The sequence below is a fragment of the Dermatophagoides farinae genome, chromosome 4, assembly GCF_024713945.1.
Source record: "Dermatophagoides farinae isolate YC_2012a chromosome 4, ASM2471394v1, whole genome shotgun sequence".
NCBI lineage: Eukaryota > Metazoa > Arthropoda > Arachnida > Sarcoptiformes > Pyroglyphidae > Dermatophagoides > Dermatophagoides farinae.
In genome coordinates this window covers 5,407,502-5,432,889 of record NC_134680.1, presented here as the reverse complement: position 1 = coordinate 5,432,889, position 25,388 = coordinate 5,407,502, and the positions used below count along the sequence as shown (strand labels likewise).

The window sequence follows — 25,388 nt, the reverse complement described above, 5'->3', positions numbered from 1 at the left end:
CAACAAGTGATCTGAACATTGCAACCGAATATTGTTGTTGATAATGTCGATTAAATCGACTTGATTCATTCGACACAATTTTTTTTACACCTGATGATCTGTTGATGATGATGACGATGACGACGATCACAAGCCTTATTATAGAATAAAATTTCAATTTTCTATAGATAAATTGGTTTGTATACGGTGTATACGGTGCATGCAAACAAACAAACATGAAACGAACGCCAACATATTTTACCGTAACCAAAAAACAAAAAAAAATCATTATTCGTTTCTTGTTGTTTTTTGTTGTAAACTATGAAAATTAATTTTAGTATTTGTAAACAAAATTTAAAATCCAATCATTATCGATGAATTTCATTATTCTAATTGATTATTGAAAATGTCACCAAAAAAAACCGGAAAATGGATTTTATTAAAACAAAAAAACACACACACACACAAACACACGCAAACTTTACACCTGTCACTATTTATAGTCAAAAATGTCAATTTGTGATACATTGAATTGTATTGGTTTGTCATTCTTATTCACCAATAGATCATCACATTGTTTGTTTGTCATAATTAAGCTTTGAACAAAACGAAATCGTTTACCCGTTTTGTATATTGGTGAATGATTTTGTTGTATTTTGTTGTAGACAAAAAAAAACAACAACAACAACAACAACCAAAACAACAACAAAATTCTTCTCCATTTTTTTTTCATTTTTGTTTTGACATGACAATGACGATCCATTCACAATTGGATTGGATTACAAAATTTTGTTTCTCTCTAGACATGTATTGATCGATCAATCAATCAAAATTTGAATCTCAATTGAATTATTCCATGTGTGTGTTTGTGTGTGTGTGTGTGTGTAAAAAATATCCGTTTTGTTTTGGTCATATTTACGTATACGAATCAAATTGAATTTTGTTGGTTGGCCGTCTGTGTTTTTGTTGTTGTTGTTGTTGTTGCTGTTATTGATTTATTTTTTTGGTTGTAGTGGTGATGATGATGATAGTGTTAATGAGAAATGTTTTCATCATTGTTGTCGTTTGATTGTGATTGTTTTCCCAGCAGCAGCAACAGTCATGGGAGAATAGGATCTTTTAGATTTCAATTTTTTTTTTATTTTTAGGTTCCTGTCATCAGTACGCCAAACAATCTATTGCCATCAATCATCATCATTCTGTTGGTTTGTAACAAAACGAAAAAAAAAATTATTGAGGGTGTAGGTGTCAATCAATCAATCAATCGAAAAAAAATTCTCATTAAAATATATTTCAAGTTGACAATTCAATTGTCTCATCATCATCATCATCATGATGATGACATTCGATGATCAAATCAATCAATAAGAATCATTTGGACATTGTTGATTGATCTTGAATCCAAAATTTTTAATGATTAATAAACATCATTATCTGGCAATAATGGCCAACCATACAGAACAAACTTTTTTGCAATGAAAATGAATGTTCATCATTTCCACCGTCGACAACAACAACAACAACAAAAAAAAACAAATTGAAAAAGAAAAAAAAATCAAATTCAATTTGATTCGATTCAATTGAATTTCCATTATTTTTGTTGTTGTTGTCGTCGTCGTTGTTGTTGTTGTTTGAGCCAATTATTTTTGTTGATTATTTTATTATCATCATCGTCATCATCACAAAAAAAGGTCATTCGCGTTTGATTCATCGATGAAAAAAAAAACACAACAACAAAATTCTATTTCAAATCAAATCAATCATCATCAATGGAGGGGAGGCGGGCAAGATTAGTGGTGATGATGATTGTGGTTGTCCACTTACAAATAAACAGACGAAAATTGAAAAAAAAATTTTAAGAAAAAAAAATCAAATTGAACTAAATTGAATGAATGAATGAATTCAATCCAAAAAAAATGAATCAATGAATCATTAGCTAGGTCCATAGGGACCTATGCTATTTTCTTCAAGCAAGAATGAAAAGAAAAAAAAGGTGTAAATTGAAAATGTTTAACACTCACACACACACACACTTATGTGGAACGAGCAAAGAAAAAAAAATTCAATTACTCAACCACCACCACCACCACCATATCTCATTGATCGATCGATCAATCAATCAATATTGATCTATCAGGTTGAATTTAATGCAAAAAGAAATCAAACAAAACAAAACAAAAAAATTCATTCACAAAGAACATAATCATTTTGTTGTTGTTTTTTTTTTTTTTTTTGAACGACAGAATAAGAAAAAGAAAGAAACGATCGATTTTCGAACGTTTCTTTTTTGTGTGTATCTCGAAATCTTTAAACAACAGCAAAAAAAAAGTCAATTAAGATCTAATTATTATTTATGATGATGATTATAATCAATCTGTGTTCGTGTTGTGCGGACGATGTGAGAATTTTTTTGTTTTTCACAGGTTTTTTTTTGTTCTGCAAAGATTATCAAGATCAAGGAAACAAAATCACCTATGGAGGTCTATTTCCATTCATAATGATAATTCAAAGCTTTAAAGTCAATTAAATTAACCAAAAAGGAAAAAAAAAATTTTTTTTGGTAAAAATCGTGTATTCACGAATTGAGTTGAACACTTTGCTGCGTGTTTTTTTTTACATTGATTTAACGTGAGCCGTGTGTGAGGTCATCATCATCATCATCATCATTGACCACCACCTTTACCACAACAACACCGAAAAAGCGATCAACCAACAACAAATGTGATTGATCAGTCAATAAACGAATCATTCATGAATTTTGTCTGTGTGTGTTATAAAGATTTGTTAAAAAAAAATGAATGTAACAAATTGTATGAACAGAAGCGTAATAGATTGAATGATGATGACCACCCAGAACAGATTTGTCTTTGGGAGAAAAAAATCCCGTTGTTTGGATTGTGACAAATTTCCAAAAAAAAATCCATTTGATATTTGAAGCCGAATCAATTGTGATTTATTGTGCATAAAATTAGTCAGTGTGTGTGTGTGTTTGTGTGTATAAAAATCGTGTTTTACATTCGACATGATACATTGTTGATCAAATAAAAATCGATCCATTGGATAAATATCAAATATATTTTTTTTGGCTACCACCATTGGAGATGAACATAACGCAAATGATCATTGATCTTTGCGTTATGTCAATATTGATTTACAAAATCAAATTCGTAACTAACAACAGAAATTTTCAATCAATAGAAATGATGATGATTTGTGGAGAAAAAAAAATGGACATATATACAATGGAGATTTGGCTTTTTTTTTTGACACCGATAAAAATTTTGTTTGTCCATTAAAAGACACGTACAGCGGCCCAAAGATCAAAAAATCATCAAAAAAAAAAAAAAAAAATTACAAACAACATCATTGTGTACATTACGCCATCTATCAGTCGATGTTCAAAGTTATAATTTTTCATCATAATGTGAAAAAAAATCATTGAAACATTCAAATTGTCAAATTCAACAATTGATAATTTTCACGATGATAATGATTTCAAATTTTTATTTGATTAATTAAAAATTTAAATTAATTAATTTCATTTCATATCATATATCATATCATACATAGAATGTTAATTTATCATCATCATTTTTTTTTAATCGAAAATGAAAAATTAAAAAATAAACACTCATATACCATTGATGACTAAACCGTTATAAACGAAACAGAATGAAGAGTGTGAGATACAGAGAGAGAAAAAAAAATTTCAATCAAACGGCACATTGAATTTTTGAAATTGTATTTTTTGTTTTGTGAATAACTCATAATAATAATAATAATAATAGAGACTAACGGAGGATTATACACGGATTAATGATGTTATTATTATTATATAGCTGGATTGATTGAAATTGAATTTTAAAATCCAGTTCATTAATAATAATAATGATAAATGTAGATTGACGTATAATGACTAATTCATATATATATATAGCCATTGTATATGATAATAAAAACAAATAAATGGGTGTGTCTGTGAAATGAGGAAGATGTATGGTTATCTGTCTGTTATATGTGTATGTAGATGGGTGTGTAGAGTTTATTCTGTTTATATTTTGTGCATTTTTTTTCAATTTAATAGGATTAGTATATATCTTTTTGTTTTCTTTTTAGACGACACAATTTAGAAAAATAAAAATAAAATTTGATATCGATATATCGATGTGAATAATGAATGAATGAATGAATGATCATGCTAAACAAAAAAAAATGATGCTATGAATTATCAAATAGTCAAGAAAAAAAAATATGAAAAGAAAATTTGATAATTGATAAAATTATTGGGCATTTATATGTAAGTGTTTGATGTGTGTGTGTGTGTGTGGACATATTTATTTAATTATGTGTGTCACAAGGCCTAAGGTTGTGTTGTTGTTGTGGATGAAATGTTTATAATTGGTGATGAACGTAATTGTTGTTGTTGTGTGCGCGATGTATTTATCATTTGTTGTTGTTGTTGTTGTTGTTGTTGTTGTGTAGATGAATGTGTAATTATATGATGATTATGATGATGATGTCGTCCTGGACCTATTGGTGATGAATGTTGGCTTGAATTACTATATGTACGTGGTAATGATGTTAATTCTTGTGTATTATTTGTTGTTGATAATTTTGAAAATTGTAATAATGCATCAGGAAAATTTGGTGGTGTTGCCGGTGTATTGGCTGGTGTACACATCTGAAAATTGTAAACACGAGCATGTGAAAAAGTTGAAAAAATTAATAATTAAATTTAAAAAAAAAAATAAATCATTTGATTGATCAATTACCTGATGAAAATGATTATTACCATGATGATGATGTACGGAAATTGGTGAATCTTGTAGAAATATACTCAATGCAGTCTATATATAGAGGTATGAAATAAAATTTACCGGAAATTAATATTATCACCATTATCACCATCACCATTAATCATAAATTACCTCAAATTGCCAATGTGCTGCTTGTAATAATTGCTTTGCTTGATCATGTGCACATCCGGCAGCAACAACAAATTGATTGATCATCACTTGTTCACGTAATGAATCCATCTGTTCATTAATCCACATCTGTTATCAGCCGAAAATTTCTACAAATTTATAATATATTATATATATGTTTCAATCAATCAATGAATCGTTGATTGGTTTGAATTTTTGATTTTGTTTTTGTTGCTATTGTTTACACTTAATAACACAACACCTATAGAAATGAAATGATAAAAAATTTGATGATATTCAATATTGAATAATTCGAACAATATTTACCGCTAAAAAAAAGTTCTATTCGATTTTTGTTGTTGTTGTTGTCATAACCAAACCAGGAAAAAAGAGAAAAAAAAAACGCGTTTGTAAGCTCGTTCACAAATGATTCGAAAATGGAATTGGCTTCGAATTGATGATTATTTAGCTCACTGATTTTTTTTTGTATTCGTCAATACACACGAACGAATGAATTCAGAATTTATTTTATCGGATTTTAATTTGCAAAAATTATCGATTTGTGTTTTGGTTTGTTAAATGTTGCAATTTTTTTTTGTGTATTGTGTTTTGTATCAAATGCACATTCCTCACAAATGTAATCCATACACACACACATAGCAATGATGATGATGATGATACAACAAAAAAAAATAAAGATACAGCAATGGTTTTATTTTTTTTGCCCTTCTACAAATGATTGTGATAATGATGACGATGACGATGATGATGATGATGATCAGTAGGAAAACACTAAAAATCGTTGTGGTTTTTGTTTGTTTTGATTGTCGTGTATCTTGGAATTGATATTGATAAATGATTTAATCCTTTTTTTTCTTTAAAACTTAATTAATCTTTTCTTGATTGATTGAATTCAATTTTAAATCACAAATAATATGCTTTTAATCGATATATTTTGTAACAAAATTATTGTCGTTCGTAATGATGATGATGATGATGATGTGATAAGTTGTTGTCGTCGTTGTTCTTTTTTGTTATTGTTGTTGTTGTTGTTGTTATTGTTGATATATAGAAACAAATATGAAAAAAAAGTCAAGTTTTTGTTATTTGATTTTGTCGTCGTCGTCGTCGCCGTTGTTATTGTTGTTGTTGTTGATTTAAATCCGATTTATTATTTATGTTTTTGTGATTTGTGTGTGTCTATAATTCTAAATCAATCAATCAATAATAATAAAATAAGAAGAAAAAAAACGTTTCAATTCTCAAACATATTACACACACACACACACACACACACAATAATAATAACAAAAAAATGCTGTTTGTTATTATTATTGTTGTTGTTGTTGTTGTTGTTAGTGATGATGGTGTGTTTGTGTTTGTGTGTGTATGTGTGTGTGTATCCATCTATGTATTTTATTGACCACTACCTTTTTTTAAGGATAATAACAAAAACAAATGTTTTTATACTTTTTTTTCAATGTATATCTGAATATATATTATTACCACTACTATTGTATATATTGTGAAAACAAAATTACACAAAAACACATCATTCGATTTCGATGCATTATTGGAATATTATAGTCATTATAATGATAAACAAAAAATATATATATATATGGTAAAGGATTGTGATTGCAAATGATGGTTATCATCAATAGATAATAATAATAATAATAACGATAAATAAATTTCATCAAGGACATTCAGTCTACCGGATAGCCAATATTTGATGGATAATAATATATTTAAATAGGTATTTGATGATTGTATATTCTATATTCATCATAGACAGATAAATAATTGTTTTAAATACATCCATTCATTCATATTAATTCCTTATCATATAATAATCATTCATGTTTGTGTATAATCAATCTATAGACACACACACACACGCACACACACAATACGGTAGCCGTAAATTTGATCTAAATTTTTGTCATTTGATTTCTTTTTCTTTTTTTTTGTCGACGTGACATTTTTATTTTGCTTATCATCACGAGACATTTAGTGTTTATGAATGAATGAAAGAAATAGTGAATGATTGAATGAGAGAAAAAGTAGATTATAGGTAAATGGGAATCGCATGCGTTTTTTGTTGTTGTTGTTGTTGTTTCAAGTTGCAACATCATCATCATCAATAATCATAAATTTGTCACTAGATTGATGATTTTTTTCTTGATGATGATAATGATGCAATCAGCCTGTCTAACGAATGGTTAAACACGCGTATTTTTTTTCTTTTAAACGTGATTTACATTTGTGTGTAATAATTATAAAAATTGTTGATAATCTGATCAATAAATGAATCGAATATTGGAATTTCAAATTCAAAAAATTGCCACTATCACTATTAACTACTACACTGGATTCTGTATATATTAAAATATGAAAAAAAAAATATTTTTGTCCACATCATATACATGGATTTATACATCAACACACAATTAATGCCACTACCAAAATTTTTTTTTTTTTTTAGCACCTCCTTTAAATTTCTATTTCGACTTTTGTCTATATTCAAATAAATAAATATGTCGATATAGTTTTACAACAACAAAAAAAAAAAAAAAAAAAAAATTTCTTTAGAAAATAAAAGGAGGAGGCTAATTTTCACTGTGGCTGCTTTGCTTTTGTTATATATTCAATGTGATTAATTAATCAATTAACACACCATACACACACACACACACTGAAACAATTTTGGCAATAACAACAAGCTTGAGTCGGTTCTTCACATTTCATGTTATTCTTTGTTTTCTTATCAATATTACCGCTTAAAAGTGCTCAGTTTGGCTTGGCTATTTTAATTCGCGCTTTTCAATTCTGTTGCTCATCTCATATTTATTCTGGATTCTTATACTGTTGTGTTTATGTCATAATTATTTTGTTCCACAGTTTTTTTTTCTATTTGATAATTATGTGTTTGGTGATGAATGTGTCTTTTTTTTCTGTTTATTTTTTCATTATCGATTTTTTCCCATATATCACCATCACATTCATATCTGCATATAATCGATATTGGACATAAAAATAAGTGAATTGTTTTTTTGTTGTTGTTGTTGTTGTTGTTTCATATCCGGTATATTGGAATCGATTTTTTTTTCACCATTTTCTTCATCCAGTGACAATGTTCAAATCGGTTCTTCTTTGTTTCCGTTAACAACCATAATATTAGTAATAATAATATTCGTATATATCGATTTGAAATGAAACGAAAACGACGATAAAAATACGGAATCATTCATTCAATATTTTTGTATGTTTCACACTGTAACATTCGTCATCATCATTTGTCAATCATCATTCGGTGTTTCCATGGTTGTATTTCCACGATTTTATGACAAAAAAACATAACGGCAAATTAGAAGAAAACACAACAAATTTTTTTTTTTAAATCTATTGAATAAACTAATTCGACATCATCAACAACAGGCGTGATTCAGAATTATTTCATCATTTGCCATCACCACCACCCTCCTACCTCGTTCTTGTTCATGTTCGATACGAAAACAATAGAAAAAAGTTCATTCGGGTTCGAATAATTCTCAACATCATCATTCACCAATTTTAGACGACAATCGATTGTATCGAAATTTTTTTTTTTTTATTTCATTCTTTACGAGAAAAAAAAACTATTTTTTAACCGCCGCTCATAATAATTAAAAACTATACCACTACTACAAACAACTTACATCATCATCATCATCATCATCATTTATATCGAATCGAATTGTTTTGTCTCGTTTTTTTCTGCTAAAGATTCGTCCATCATCATTATCATCATTTAGATTTTGTTTAAATTTTTTTTTCTTTGATTTATTATTGATCAGTCATCAAACTGGTATTTTTTTTACGAGTGTAATTTTGTTTGTATATGTGATGAGCATATCATCATTCGTCATTAATAAGATAATTCATTTCTTTTCCTGATCAAATTGATTTTTTTTTCAATATATAAATTATTGAAATTGTTTTGATACACACAAAAAAAATCCAAGAATTGTTTATTTCATCAACATAAAATATGTTGAACATCTCATAATCAATCAGATTTCATACGTAAAATAATAAAAGTTTCATTTATATATAAAAATGATGAACAAAAATAGATTCGAATAAAAAAGAGAAAGAAAGAAGAAAAAAAAACGAAGATAACCGGGTTTTGATTGTGGTCATTGTTATCGTTGTTGTTATTATCACACACATCTCACACATATACGAAAAGAAAGAAAATACAAAAAAAAAATAACTGAACTGGTCAGAAAAAAAAATTTGTTCCACTTTTCATTCATCATCATTACTTTTGTTCTTCTGCATTACCACCATACACACCACCACTTATTGTCACACAAAATAAAATCACCTTCCACTTCTTGCCTACAACTTCAAATTCATTGAATTTTTTTTGTTCATCAGAAATTTCAAGTTTTTTTCCATTTCTTTTCTTGTGATCAGAAATTTTTTTTTTCTGAAAAATATCCATGCCAACCAATAGATAAATGAAAAAATGAGATACAACAATTCAACAACAACAACAAGATAGCCAATTATATGAAAATAGAAAAAAAAACGATATTGTCCCATCATCTCTATGCACATCTCTTTATTTTTCTCTTCCACAATCCATTAAACAACAAAAGAGGCAATCGCATCCTAAAAAAAATCAAAATTATAATCAACAAAATCAACATATTTTTGTTGTTGTTGAGCAAACTCGAATATTTACAACAACAACAACAACAAAAATCCATCCATCTCATTATCCATCCATAGTCGTCATCATCATCATTATTATTATTATTATTAACGAATCGAATTGAACAGGACAACAAACATAGACACACAAAAAAAAACGCACCAGATCAGGCTGCTTTTTTCTCTCTCTCTCACTCTCCACATCTATCTTCCCCATTTTTTTACCCACACTTCTCATCATCCGATCGAATCGAATCTCACAAAGTAAATCCCTTGTGTGTATGGTTGACATTTTTTTTTATTTGTTGTTGTTGTTGTTTTTTATTTTTCAAATTGAGCAACATTGAATTTTTTTTTTTTTTTGCTAATTTTCACTCTTTGTTTGCCTTTGTGTGTGTGTATGAGTGTGTTTATATGTATGTAGGAATCTGGATTTTTCTTCTAATTTGATTTGTGTTTGATTTTTTTTTTGCAACTAAATTCTTCAATTCTTTTAATGTTTTTGTTTTATTATATTACTATTTATATCTTTCATTGATTGATCCATCATAGTTTGTTTCGTTTATAATTTATGGAATGATAATAATGAGTTCAAAAGACGAAACATTAACTAATGAAACAACAGATAATGTTGTTGAAGTGATGAAATCAACAGAAACAACTTCAATTATTATAGATGATGATGATAATAAAATTAATGAAAAAGATGATGATGATGATGAAATTAATCAACAAAAAAGTGATGATGATAATGAACAACAAATGTTAATTGATGATCAATCGGATTGTTGTGATAATAATAATATTGGTGAAACATTAACAAATGATCAACCAGATGTTGATGATGATGATGATAATGTTGAACAAGAAATAATCGAAAACAATGGTGATACCATTATTGATGATCAAACCGTAGATGATGACAATGTCCAAGATGAAAAAGAAGAAGAAAAAGAGACGAAAAAATCTCCATTACAATCCGAAAATGATACCATTAACGATGATAATGATAATAATCAAGTACAAAATAAACTAAATCCTAGTAATGATGATGATGATGATAAAGCAAAAACAGTTATTGATCAGCCCAATGAATCAATCTCGATAAATGGAACGATAGATGATAATGAAACCGATGAAATACAAAATAATCGACACCAGCAACAAGATGAGAACAAAAACGACGATGAAGATGAATCCATTGATTCAAAAGGTAATTGGAATTTTTTTCTTGTAACTTTTTTCACATTTTTTTTGTTTTCTAGACAATATTGATGATGATGACAAAGTAATGGAATCTGACAAGCCAGAAATAAAAGAGGAAGAGCAGATTGAAGCTAAACAGAATCAACATGCTGATGATGATGAAGAAGAAGAAGAAGGTTCACCACAAATGTTAACAGATGTTGATAATGAAATGAAAGATTTAACAGTTCCAAAAATTGAAATCAAAGAAGATGATAAAGAAACAGAAGAAAAAGAAAAAGAATTGAATAAATCCACATCATCAAAAACGATTGACATTGGGCAAGATGAAATGGCCACATTAGATCTATCAAAATCATTACCGAATGGATCACAAACAAAAATACGAACAAAAGAACAACGACAACCATTATCAGAAAGTTATGTAAATACACCAATGACTAGAAGTCAGAAACGTGCCCGTTCAAATAATAATACTACAACGACAAATACATCGACATCAATTGTTGAAGATTTATCCATATCCGGCATGAAAAGACAAAATACAACAACGCTGCCATATTCGAATGGTGATTCAAATTCCCTTGACAATGATGAGATTGATGATAATGATGATAAATCAAATCATAATAATAATAATAATAATGATAATGATAATCCGATAATGTTGAAAAGAAAAAAACGAAATAGTAATGACATATATGATATGATTAATCAAAATGAACAACAACAACAATCATTGTATAATGAAAATATCGATGATGATGATGTTCGTGAAGAATCGATGGCCAAATTAAAATTGATACGTTGTTTAAAACAACGATTATTCAATGAAGAGATGAAATTATTATTTTTGAAAAAAATACGACATAGTCAATTGAAGGAAAACATATCACAACAACAACAACAACAACAGGCAATGGATTCAACAGTGACGTTGATGAATACAAATCAACAACAACAACAACATGGCCTTGGTCATGGAAATCAACAGCAACAACAGAATCATCCTAATCGACTTCAACAACAACAACAACAACAACAATATCCCTCACATCATAATCTAACAAATTCATCAGCATCGGCTGCTGCTGTAGCTGCAGCCACATTAGCTAATAATCTTTCATCGATTGGTGGTTTGAATTTGGCCTGCTTACAACGAGAATTTGCTCAACATTTATTGGCCCAACATCAGAATCATTCATCAACAACATCATCATATTCTGCTGCTGGTTTGAATTCTGTATTAAATTTTTCAATGCCAACCAGCGGTAGTGGGAGTCATGGTCATCATAAAAATATGGCCAATTTAATCAATAATAATGTTGCACATTCAAATCATCATTTATCATCAACTAATACTGGTATACATCATACACCAGCACATGCCGGAAGTAATACAAAAAATTATCATTCGTCTAATTCGGCTGTTGCTGCAGCTGCAGCAGCTGCTGCTGCCGCTTTGAATTTCTCCACCAATCATCATCAACAAATGCAACCGATGCAAGCACATATGACGAAATCATCAAGCGGTAATTCTTCTGGTAGTAGTCATCATGGCCTGTCATCATCAGCGAAAACACCATCACCAGCACATCTAAATCATCCCACTTATCATCATGGTATAACTGCCGGACGTTCCCCATATAATTATAATCCACTTGCTGCACCACCACCTCCACCACCACCCAGTTTGACCAAACATCGTAGTAACAGCGGCAGCAGCAGCAGTGGTATTGGTCATCCGGATTCTCCACATACCAATTTAAATGCTGCTCATGCATCATCAATGAAATCAACCACTTCGTCATCATCTTCGAATAATCGTGCCATTTCATCTCCAAACATGGCCTACCCAGATTTACGACATTCATCATCGTCAAAACATAATCAGGTATTCCATTATTTTTTAATATTAATCGATGAAATAGTGATCATTTTAATATGTTTAGATTATACCGCCTAATGTACCATCTCCGGTAAGCAATCATCAAGTAGTTGATGGCAATAGTGGCAATGTTGTATTGACAAAGGAACAAATTTTATTGCAAAAACAATTGGCTACATTAAAACAAGTCATGCGTAAACATGTTGAAAAACCCCCGCAACCTAAAATGATTCCATCTGAAATGCATTTTATACCGAACCCATCGAATCCTGAATTTATCTATTATGTTGGTCTTGAAACTGTTGTCAATTATTTGACCGGTTCGAATCAAATGCCACAACCACCGGAACCATTTGAATGTGTGCAATGTGGTACAGATTTTACACCCGTTTGGAAATGGAAAGATCGTTCAAATCCAGCCAAACCATCTGTTATTTGTGAACGTTGTGTATCGAAAAATATGAAAAAAATAATTAGTGATGATTATCAGAAAGAAGTATCATCATATGCAAAAACATTTGAAGAAATTGAAAAACATTTGACCACAGCAACGGTTGCTGCTGCATCAATACCTACACCACCTCCACCTACTCTGCAACCCCAACCACCACCATCACCAGCGACTGTAACATCTCATCGAACTATGTCACCGGCATCGATTCCGGGAAATTCAAATGTACCAAATCAACCACAACAATCATCCTCTTCATCATCAAGGCAATCCTCATCGAATCATTTGGTTTCAGCGGCAAACAGTTTATTTGGTGGATCTTCTGCTGCATCGAATAATCCTGCAGTGATGGCTGCAGCAGCGGCTGCTAATTTCAATCTACAACAGGCTCATTCGCAAAATTCGCCATTATCATCATTATCACCATCACAAATGGCTGCGATGGCAGCATTATTGATGCCACAGGCAAATCCACAGCTGCCACCTCAACAACAATCAACTCCTCCAGTCGCACATAGTAGTTCGACCCGGTCATCCACAGCTTCCTCAAGCGGAAATTTTGGCCCTTCGAGTTTATTTGGTGGTGCAGCCACGAATTCAGCTGCAGCAGCTTTGACTTTGCTACAACAGCTTCAATCGTTTCCAAAGATTAATCAGGCTCAATCTTTATTGTTGGCACAGCAATTATTGGCCGCATCAACACCGCTGCCACCATCACCACAGCCACCTGCTTCATCTGCTAGCTCATCTGCCGCAGGAAATCCAAATGCATCGGCAATGGCCCAATTATTGAGTTTCCCGAATTTTCTTTATTCAAGCCTGTTGGCTGCATCTTTGACCAATAATCAACAACAACAACCGCAGCATAAATCATCATCATCATCGTCATCATCATCCGGTTCGACGGCAATGGCTTTGAATGCAGCTGCAGCTGCTGCAGCAGCAAGTATACCTCGACAATTATTAATGGAAATGCTACCTGGTGCAACCGGTGGTAGTGGACATCATTCAGGTCGAAGTTCAAGTGGTCATTCGCAGCATAATTATAAAATGTAACTAAAGGCTATCATCTATTTCTTCAATTCCTTTGTTGTTTTTTTTCATAATCATCATCAACATGAATGAATGATACATACATGAAGAACAGATAGGAAAAAAATGCCTTTCATGATATTCATCAATCTGATTTTAAATTTTTTTTTTTTTTTTTGGAATAAAATTTTCTCCATCCCTTTCAAACAAATCATATGATTTTATCAAAAAAACACAATATATAGGTCTATATATATAAATATAAATAATAATAGGTTATCACAAATTACTCCTTCTTTCCTTGATCCTCATCATTTCTTTATTTCTTACATTTTTGTATTGAATGAATTCATCATCATCATTTATATGATTTGAAAATTGATTTTTAAAAATTCAATTCCTTTTTTTTCATTCATAATTTAAATATATTTCATCATTTTAACATGAAAACAACCACTGACACATGTTTGCAATTTGTCACTTACACAAATACCATGGTGGACTATCCAATTCTTTATCATCATTATCATCATCAACATCAACAAGTTTTTATTTGTATTTTACATTTTATTTGATAACCATCCATCCACCAACACACACCCACACACACACAAATAAATGATAAAATTTAGTGCATTTGCTTTTAAACATATCCCCACACATACGCACCACTTACAAACGCCCCCATTTCATTTATTCGCTCCTATTCACACCATTACGCCTAATTATTCTAGTTTTATAATAATGGTAACAGCAAACAAAACAAAACAAAAAATGACAAAGAATCGATTATTTCTTTATTTCAATTTTTTTTTCTTTTTTAAATTATATGATAATTATTAAAAATTTCAAATTGGAAAAAAATTCAATTCAAAATTCGTTTTTTTTGTTGTTGTTGTTTGCGAGCATGTCTATTTGATTCATGGATTTTTTTTATTTTGATCACGTGATCAAAAGTGTGTGTGCGTTTGTGGGGTGGTCAACATGCATGTTTGTTGAACGCCTTTGATAATTGATCGTATTTAGTTTTCTCGATTTGGTTTTCTTTTTTTTCTGGTTTTTTTTTATTGTCGTTACATTTGAAAATTTATCACAATAAAATAAACAATGGATTTTACAGCATTAGAATTAGGCCTTCGTAATCGACAGCTATTACAGGTAAAATGTTTTCTACGTATTCAGATTGAAAGTAAGTTTGAAATATTACATATATTCATTGAAAAAATGATAATTGACCAATTTTATTAGCATTTCGTTATTTTATTAAACAAGATCTATGTAATTCATCATCAAATGAACAAGCTGCTGCATTGGAAAAATTTTTTCTTCATGATTGGCAAAATGTTGTCAATAAAATTGTTTCCTTTGCAACCATACAGATGAGCGGTGATTATGCAGCAAAAATATTCTCCATTCTATTATATCGATCATTGATTTATTCATGTAATCAACTTATAATGACCGTTTCGGCCATCCAAATCGATAATGATGATGATGATGATGATGATAATAGTGATGATAATGTTTTCATACGTTCAACGGATACAACACAATCATTACGATCATCACCAATATCGAATACGATGGCGTCCGATACGAATTCAAATGAAAATTCATTACGATTAGTGAAACAACGGATACTTTTACATTTAATTAAACAAATAAATTCAATGCGTGATTGTCTTGATAATCGAATACGATTGAATAATTCGCTGTTACCAAATGAGCCATTAGAATCAACAAGTTTGAAAATTGTCAGACCAAAAATAAACGATGATTCAAGTGAACATGATGAATCATTATCAACAATGCTCAAAACAATCGAAGCTCTACTAAAAACATATGGAAATGCACATCGTTTTCAGGAATTATTCGAACGTTCATTACAGAATAATTCAATTCCATTGTTTGTATGGGCTGTGAAAAAATTTGCTCAACAATCCAATAGTGCCTATGGTGAACAATTGATTCATTGGGATATAATCGTCGAACGAATTGTTCAATATACAGCAATGAAAATTGGTCGTCCTGATTCAATAGTCGATGATCGATTAATTTCCGAAATCAATTCCTATCTTATACAGACTGGTCGTCCAGTATTTGATATATTATATGCACTATTCATACAAACTTCGGATGCTATTATTCGACAGAAATTATTACATATTTTTGCCATTTGTTTAGCTAGCCATCCTGAAGATGATGATCCTAATGTTCGCATAATAAATTCGAATGTCAATTTCAAACAATTTCAATGTCAATTTGGCCAATATTTTCGAATGTTATCCATAATGGATTTGTATATTTTTTGTTTTCGGCCAAAAATTTCACCAATTAATGATGAAGAAAAATTAGAAATTGCATTCGAATGGATTAACATTAATGATGATGATGATGATAATGGAAATATTCGATTGGCTAAATCATTTTTATTGCCCATTTTAGGTGAATTAACACAACATTCACAAATGTTAAATAATTGGGAAGAAATGACCGCCAATAATTATAATCTAATTGTTTTCGATCCATTTCGTCAGCATATTTTTATTGAAGAAAATTTCCAATCATACATTAATGCATTATCTGTTTGGCAATATCTAATCGATAATAATGATACAAAATCATTAATCAAATGGATCGAATCAGATCAAATTATTCAACCATATTGTGATCAAATTCGTCCTATAAATCTCAAAATGTCAATTCGAATGTGTGAATATCTTCTACGACAATCACCAACAATACTTTTAGCCGATATATTCGTTGCATTAATATCGAATCCTTATTTTTTCAATCAACATGATTTCAGTGATCTAATGGCAAAAATGTTATCGTTTTCGGATTTTCTTCAAATCATTGGCCAAACAAATATTCTTTCATCTGTGAATAGCTGTTCTTCCGGTAATGGCTGCGCCATTTTGGAAAAATTATTAAACAAAGTGATAAAATTGTCTCAATTAGTGCAACATTGTATCGAATCTAGACAATATGAATTTCTATTTCTACTCTATAATCGATACAAAATTGATTTTGATGTCTTTTTCTCCAGTTCATCGAATATTGAAGAATCATCATCATCATCGAAACAAATGTTGAATGTATTGAATTTTATGCGCGATCTTTGTCGTTCGAATGGTGAAGTGTTTGAAAAATCATTATTTATCCATCAATTTTTAGTCAACGATTTTTCGAAACCTTTAAAAAGCATATTTAGCCATTCAAAATCATTCGATGAAAATGTTAGATTTTTGCTTGAAACATTTGCAGCTGGTTCAATTGATTTGGATATGATTTTAATGATTATATCATTTTCATCAAAATATGGTTTCGATGAATTTTTTCGACGCTTTACAGCAACAAGAACCTGATCTGGTCAAATCATTCGTTAATAAACTTGCTACAAAATATCCACTTGTTCATCGTGCTTCCATTTCACATCAAGAATCAAATGCATCATCATCATCATCATTAAACATTTATACATTCCTTCAACAAGCCATACCTTTTGTCGATATTAATAATGTTTTCCAATGGCAAACAAATCGTTGCCTTTCGAAACCCATTACGAATGATTCAAATTCAAATCATCATAATGAAATGCCACATTTTTCACAAAAACATTTATCAGAATTATATGGTTTTAAATCCAATTTAAATGCATCATTTTATCTGAAAAATCTTCGAATAATTGAAGCATTTTTAACATTCAATAAATTCTTGTCTTCGAATGAAAAATCACGTGACCGTCATTCGATCAATGAAAAATTATCGATAAAAGCAATAAAAAAATCGACAATTATTGGTTATAATAATATTAGTGATCAATCGATAGTCACTACTTGTCTACTGTTTCAATCGTTGATCAAATCCTCTTTGATGCCCGGTAAACATAAATCATCAAGCAATCATCGTTCTTCAGTTCTACGAGAAACATTGGATAAAAATATTTTCAATGAATGTGAAAAATTTCGCTTACATCTAGCTTTGGGACGATTAATCATTGAATATGCTGGAGATTTTCTTAATCTTGAAGGTGTACAACAACAACAAAATGTTCTGGCTACACTTCTTCGACGTTCGCATTTTCATTCAGATCGAATTTGTTCACAAAAATTATTAGATTTAGCTACTGTTGCACTTGAGCGAAAATATTCATCCATACAAAAACCTTTGACCAAATTTAGACGACAACAACAACAACAACAACAACAACAACAACGACAACCGCCGAATCGATCGCTAAATGTGAAATTTCTCTTATTGTTTATTGAAACATCAAACAAATTTATGACCAAAAACGAAAATGATAAAGATCAAATTGAATCATTGATACCGATGATTGAATCATCCTGTAATCTATTGATCGAATGTTTTGAATGGAAACCATTATTCATGTTTGCCGGTCATTATTCATTGAAACGTCCATTTGGACATTTTCTTAATAAATGTACCAACGAAGATAATTGGCTTGTATTTGTTATCTTTGCACAGTTATATGAAATTCCTAAAGAAGATCTACAGCAGATTTTATCACAATCCAATTTCAATAATCAATGTATTGGTGAACATTTGGCCAAGGCATTTCAAAGTTCACGACATGTAAACGTTACATCATTGAGTGAAGCTGAATCAAGAATTTTACGTTCAAAGCAAACACCAGATTCGTCTCGTAATGTTTTATATTCGAAATTATTCAAAGATAAATCCATTCCAATTGGATCACCACCGTCGGTTCATATAGCTCCGCAAAGTCCACCGGATAATTCAACCACTGTAACCGAATCAGATAGTCCAGAAAATTTATCATTATTTTCATCATCAATGATTAGTGGTGATTTGAATTCACAAAAACGTTCAAATGTACAGGTTTTATTTGAATCGAAATTACAATTACAAACAGCATCGAAAGATTTTCTTCAACTTATTCTAGATATCTATCGTAATTGTGTTAGCTTTGCTCATTACCATCGTGTTGGACCATCATCATTTTCGATTGAAAAATCTTTTCAAATTACATTACTCTATACATCGGTATCATTGTCGAATCCTGTACTTGCATTGTTGGCCTGTTCCATGAACATTTGTGATCAACGAGCATTACCGGTGGATATTAAAACAACACCTTCGTCATCCACTTCACCAATTCAATCGCCTAAAAACGGTCATAATCAACAATCATCCATAAAACGTTCGATCGATTCATCATCAGCATTTGATCGTATTAAATATCCATCGTTTGCATGTTGGCTACTTGCAAGCGTATCCACTGCTTCAAAACAATCATTCATTGATTGGTATTGCCAAACGAATTCATTAAATCCAACAACAGATTCATTGATTGATTGTTTCATTCATTGGTCACCTGAACGACTATTACGTTTAATCAATATTCTTACAGCGAATGATGCACAAAATTATCAGAAAATTCTCGATGGTTTCAAAATGTTTGATATTCAAATACCGATCCTGTATACATTATTGGAATTTCACATTGAATTTCTTGTGATGAAAGATTATTATCAAACCAGTGATTTACTACAACGTTTTCAAACATTATTAGCTGAATATAATGAAGAAGAATTTATACAAAATGATTCAAATAAATCAATGGATGGTGATGATTCCAATGATGATAGTGATGATTATGAATGGCAATTATCCGATTTCTTTCAACGTAGCTGGATCGAAAAATGTTCATTGATAATGATAACGAATTCATTGTTGATTGCTCGACAATTTGAATTAAGCATCTTACTGAGCCATTATAATTTCGTTCGAATACAGGATTCATTTTCATCGGAAATACATCAATACGTACCGGATATTCGTCGATTCTATTTGTTTAGTCAATGTTTGAATAAAGTACCGGATTATTCGTTACCAATCGGACCATTATTATCAATCGAAGCGAATACCAATGATGAATCACGTTATGGTGAAGTATTGAAAAATCTAATTCTTCAGCTACAACAATCTGGTCATTTTGATGCCGCTAGAAATATTATCAATCTGTTGACGATTGAAAATACAAATGAATTTATCATTAATGAATGGATGTTGAAAGCCAAACAAGCGGAATTAGAATCATCGAATATTAATAATAACAATAATATTGATATATCATTCTGGGAAGATTGTTGGTCACAGGTTGTACGTATTGATCCATCAATGCATTCAGCATTCAAAGTAATGGAACGTTTTGTTCAACAATTGGAACCTGATCAATTGTTGATTAAATGTTTTGTATTATTGAAATGTTTACTTGCCATTGAAACAATATTGAATGATACGATTAATGAAATTGAATCAATTTATCCGATAATCAATCAAACTAAAGATAAGCAACAGCAGCTGCAGCAGCCACCTGATGATAATTCAACCATTAGTAGTTCAAATGCATCATCAAACAATAATGTTGAATTGATACAAGATTATTTTAATTTTGAATTGTCATTCTGGAAATCGGTTGTTGATTGTGAAATGTTTATACAAAAAATGGATACCTCAAATGATATGAAACAAATTGTCGATAAAAATATTATCACCGCTTGGCAAGATATTTGGAAAGATATTGTTCAATATTTTACAAAATCTTTACTTAGAAAATTCATTCTGCCTAAATTAACCGAACGTTATCCTCATATCGGTCAAAATGTTGAAAATCAACGTTCAAAACAACAACAAAATGTTCAAATTGATGTTAATCAATATCAATCATTAAATCGTGTAATCGGTAATCTATTGGATCATTTTTGTTATAAAAAAGCCATTGAAGTGGCTAAACTTTTTGGATATGATCATGATGATTTTGAAATTATTCGAACTTGTGATCAGATAGCTTCGGGTCAGCTAAAAGATCTATCCGATGCTTCATCAAGTGTTCAATTGAAAATAAAAAATCAAGGTGAAAATTATTCAAATGGAATTGGAAAATTTATGAAAGTTACATTGATAGCCGGCAGTAATCTGACAGATGATCAACGAAAAATCATGACAATGATTGAAACATTGGCCAGTTTTACAACGATTGGTGAGAAATTTTGTGAATACATTCTTTTACATTATAAGATTGCCTGTTTGCTACGGAAATCATATGATGAACTTAAAGATACTGATGATGAATATTCGACAACTCCATGTCAATTATTGGAAATGTTACTATTATCCAATCAAATCGATGAATCAATAACGGTTGGTCATGATGTTAGTAGCTATTCGTATCAATCATTCAATGAATTTAATGATAGTTCAATGGATCAAAATCAAATGTCATCATTGATTGATAATTATTCGGAAACGATAATGTGTGCAAAAGAATTTATTCGATTTATGGGTCGTATTGATGATCGTCTTGTAAATGAAGAAAAAATTGTTGATTTATTGGCCGAATTTGTTTATAATGATGTACAACGAATTGTTGATCGACAATTCAAAGATTGGGATGATCCATTCAATGCACAGTATACACTGTTTACCGAGATTGAATTGGATCGAATTCAACTAGAATTTAATTCGGCCAGATTTTCTGTTCTTAATCGTTTATTACGTGAACCATATCTACTTGGACATAAATTATTGGAATGGGTGAAAAAATCTAAAACAATATTTGAAAATGCATGGAATGGTTTCAATCATTCAGATCATACGATTGATGGACAACAACCGACAGTTATACATCAGAAAACGGAAAAAGAAATTCGTTTTATATTGGCAAAACGTAAATATTATGTACAAATAGTTGAACTGTACATTCGTGCACATGAATCATTCACCGCTCAATGTGATGTTGGTGGTATTGCATTGGTGTTGCGGAAAATTCGTCCATTAATTACACAGGAATTACGTCCAGCACGTTATTTTCATCTTATATTACGACTTTTGACCGGTATTGGTCGATATTCTGAAATGATCTATTGTTTTGATCTTTTTCGTGAATGTGATCGTTTTGAATTGATTCTTTCGAAACGTGTACAAAGAGTAAGTGTGAAATAGATTTTTAAATGTGAAAGTTTTTTTTATCGTTTGTATTTTCTCTTTCGGAACACACCAGACACCACAATTACGGATTGCATTGTTGAATTATCTAAAAAATGCCGAACATATTGATGAATTATTACCATTGGTTGCTATACGATTTTTTCTTCATCGTGAAATGGCCGATCAACATCGTAATCGTGCAGAAAAATTGTTGATGGAAACAAATTTTAATAATTTGCATACCTCATCATCATCATCATCATCATCATTGAAAACAGCTATGCCGATACGATCATTAACAAAAAAAGTTTCTTCAACAAATTCATTATCGGAAATGATATCAACATCACCATCGTTACCAACATTCAAATTAACACCATCGTTATTAAATATGAATAATTCGAATGCATTAAAAGAACAATTAGAGGCAATAATGTTTGAATTTCAAGAAGCGGAAATTAATTATACAAAAGCATCATCATTAGCGAATGCTGATTATTGTTCATGGCGTGCACAATTGATTGCTTTACAATTATATCATTTTAATAAATCAAAATTCACGGCCTTACACACTGATATATCGACTACTGTACCGATCTTAATCAATTTAGATATGAATCGAGTTCGTGATTTCATCAATCAATGTAATCATTATTATGAGGTATATGGAGAGATTTCAAATCAAATTCAATCAATTGATTTTCAATTTTTGTTTTCCATTTTTAGGCATTGATTGTGGCCAAATCCTATCCAGATGTAAATATTGAATGGGCTGATCCATTTTTCAATAATGCAATCGTCAATAATAATGTTCAATATGCTGCACAATTTCTTGATAATTATGAAATTTCTGTTTCATTTCTGGAAAAAGTAATCAAACGTTTTGAATTATTTTCGACATTATTTCGACAACAACAGCAGCAACATCAACAACAAACGATAATCAAATCATCATCAAATAGTCAAATAGCTGGCCAATTATTCTCTTCATCATCATCATCATCATCATCACCATTGCCAGCATCTTTTATATCATCATTATCACAGATTCGTTCAGAAATGGAATTACAGAAAATATTTCTCATATTAGAACAGATTATGGAATCTATTCTTTGTGATGGAGTAAATACAACGGCCCAAACAAATGATTCGAATGTTGAATCATCCACAATGAAATTTGCTTCGACGTCATTTCTAAAGATAAATCTACATGATCGTTATCGTCTTGCTCGGCGACTAAATTCTCGTCGAATTTTACGCCATTTGATGGCATTGAATCGTGAAAATTCAGCCTATCTTCTGGATTGGATAGCCAAATCCAACCAGAATCAATGTGTGAATAACAAAAATTGAAAAGAAAATTCTCAGATACTGTGATATAATAATTCAAATATAATTTTTTTTTAATATTTCATTTTATCAGAATACAAGAAAAAAATTTTTAAAAAAAACCAACAACAAATGACAAAAAGCATTGTGTTTGTGCATTTTAAATTGATAATATACTCAATAGATAAACACAAACACAGAAACATTTGAGAATTGAAACACAGAAGACACTAATTTTTTCTGGAGATTGGAACAAAAAAAATTGATTTTTTTCCGTTGTTGATGCAGTTGCTGTTGTTGTTGTTAAATTATCAACTGGTTAATATTAGTAACGGAGATAATGAAGTTCATTAATTAATTAATTAATTATTAGTTTTTGTTTGTTTGTTTGTAGTATGACTTTGTTCATTGGTGGAAGGAAATGTGTTGTGGATAAAATTAGCTAAAGAAAATCATCATATTCATCTTCATATTGATCCATTTGTTTTCCATATGAATAATCTTTTTCACGTTCCATCATGATTGTCGGTGCCTTTTTGTTCTTTTTTCCTTTATTCTGTTGCTAAATAGTTTAAAAAATTAGCTATAATCAAGTGATATTATGAATCCACACAATATTACCTTTTGTAGTTTAATTTTTTCATTATACAATGCCGTAAGCGTTGCATTTAATTTTCTAATATCATCAATTTCCAAACTGGAAGCTAATGTACGAAATAGACCATCCAAAAATGTCATATAATGTGGTGAACGAATATATGGACTTAGTTTATCATCTAATGCTTTACGAAAATCTTCAAAATCATCTTTCGTTGCTAAACGAATATTATTCAATGCTGATGTTGAATCATTATTACCGGATATACCGAACGTTTCTTTTGCTAAGGCTAGATCACCTTCTTCGATTAATCGTTGATTTTCCAATTTTTCGGCCAATAATTCGTCGGCTGTTTTTGGCTGACTTCTTTCACTTTCTTCTTTTTGTTGAATCTTTTCCTTCAATGCTTTACTTTTCTTTTTTCCACTTGTTAATTTTTTTGTTGCTTGTGGTTGTTGTTGTTCACTGGTTTGTTGTTGATTAGATTCAGTACCCGTTGAACTTGCTTTACTTTGTTCATCATCATCACCATCTTCATCATCCCAATTTTCTTTTATATCTTCATCCTCTTCTTCTTGCCATTTATTACTGGCCACTTTTGGTACGATGGCTATAGAATTACAAAATAAAATTAGATATCAAAAAAAATCAAATTTACATTGAAAGTATTTTCTTCTAAAGAAATTCGAATGAAAAATAATACAAAAGAAAAATACTTACTCCAATCTTCTTCGGCCATTCTATTTTTTTTCTTGGAATTTTAATCTTATTTAACAGGCCCAAAATGTATTTTGATGTTTCTAAAATAAAAAAAATATCGAGAATTTAATAAAAAAAAAAAAATACAACGCATAACAAAATGAAATGGACAAAAATCTAATTTGGATCCTTTGTTGACGTGGTATGTGTGCGTGTGTGGATCAAAAAAAAAAAATATATTTCTCTATCATTTCATCATCATCTTGATTGATGAAGGACAAAAAATAAAATAAATCAATAGATTCCAGTTTCTACTATTATCTAGAAATAATTAGTCTTCTTTTTCTATTGATAGGTGTTTCCAGAACTTACCTTTGTTTGTTTTTAATAAAAACCAGGCAATTTTGGTGATTGCAGAATTTGGTTAAATGTTTCACGATGAAAATAACGTGCGTTTGTGATGATGTCGTATTTTTACTAAAAAAAAATGAAAAGATAGAAGGAAAAGAGAACTGTGAGGGTGAGTGAATAAAAAAAAATAGAGAGAGATGAGAGAAAAGCATTGACTGAGTGTGTCAATAAGTCAAAAGAAATCGACAA

General features: G+C 30.2%; 4 protein-coding genes across 4 annotated transcripts; 2 read left to right on the top strand and 2 right to left on the bottom strand.

Annotated features, from left to right (window-relative positions):
- Positions 1–3,454: 3,454 nt before the first annotated feature.
- LOC124500427 (UBA-like domain-containing protein 2) lies at positions 3,455–6,264 on the bottom strand. The gene is made up of 4 exons (XM_047064500.2): positions 5,232–6,264; positions 4,908–5,166; positions 4,752–4,826; positions 3,455–4,660 (listed from the first exon to the last, which is right to left on the bottom strand). The coding sequence occupies exons 2-4, from the start codon at positions 5,031–5,033 to the stop codon at positions 4,340–4,342; spliced, it is 522 nt and encodes a 173-aa protein (XP_046920456.2). The 5' UTR covers positions 5,034–5,166; positions 5,232–6,264; the 3' UTR covers positions 3,455–4,339.
- A 1,297-nt stretch (positions 6,265–7,561) lies between these two features.
- LOC124491250 (uncharacterized) lies at positions 7,562–15,054 on the top strand. The gene is made up of 4 exons (XM_075729913.1): positions 7,562–9,872; positions 10,161–10,821; positions 10,874–12,708; positions 12,767–15,054. Exons 2-4 carry the CDS (start codon positions 10,185–10,187, stop codon positions 14,207–14,209), a joined length of 3,915 nt encoding a protein of 1,304 aa, XP_075586028.1. The 5' UTR covers positions 7,562–9,872; positions 10,161–10,184; the 3' UTR covers positions 14,210–15,054.
- A 138-nt stretch (positions 15,055–15,192) lies between these two features.
- LOC124491249 (uncharacterized) lies at positions 15,193–23,633 on the top strand. Its single transcript, XM_047053883.2, is given in 5 exon segments — positions 15,193–15,374; positions 15,434–17,520; positions 17,522–22,162; positions 22,236–22,823; positions 22,889–23,633. Coding segments are annotated over 5 exon segments (8,025 nt in total). The 5' UTR covers positions 15,193–15,292; the 3' UTR covers positions 23,516–23,633.
- eIF3j (eukaryotic translation initiation factor 3 subunit j) lies at positions 23,542–25,383 on the bottom strand. The gene is made up of 4 exons (XM_047053335.2): positions 25,161–25,383; positions 24,810–24,889; positions 24,113–24,699; positions 23,542–24,053 (listed from the first exon to the last, which is right to left on the bottom strand). Exons 2-4 carry the CDS (start codon positions 24,826–24,828, stop codon positions 23,934–23,936), a joined length of 726 nt encoding a protein of 241 aa, XP_046909291.1. The 5' UTR covers positions 24,829–24,889; positions 25,161–25,383; the 3' UTR covers positions 23,542–23,933.
- Positions 25,384–25,388: the final 5 nt, after the last annotated feature.

Excerpts from the sequence above, each read along its gene's own strand:
- LOC124500427 (XM_047064500.2), bottom strand. The coding sequence starts at position 5,033 with ATGTGGATTAATGAACAGATGGATTCATTACGTGAACAAGTGATGATC. Across the intron at positions 4,827-4,907 it reads CAGCACATTGGCAATTTGAG|ACTGCATTGAGTATATTTCT; the intron begins GTAATTTATGAT and ends CTCTATATATAG. Across the intron at positions 4,661-4,751 it reads GTAATAATCATTTTCATCAG|ATGTGTACACCAGCCAATAC; the intron begins GTAATTGATCAA and ends TACAATTTTCAG.
- LOC124491250 (XM_075729913.1), top strand. The coding sequence starts at position 10,185 with ATGATAATAATGAGTTCAAAAGACGAAACATTAACTAATGAAACAACA. Across the intron at positions 10,822-10,873 it reads TGAATCCATTGATTCAAAAG|ACAATATTGATGATGATGAC; the intron begins GTAATTGGAATT and ends TTTGTTTTCTAG. Across the intron at positions 12,709-12,766 it reads CATCGTCAAAACATAATCAG|ATTATACCGCCTAATGTACC; the intron begins GTATTCCATTAT and ends TAATATGTTTAG.
- eIF3j (XM_047053335.2), bottom strand. Across the intron at positions 24,054-24,112 it reads AAAAAATTAAACTACAAAAG|CAACAGAATAAAGGAAAAAA; the intron begins GTAATATTGTGT and ends TAAACTATTTAG.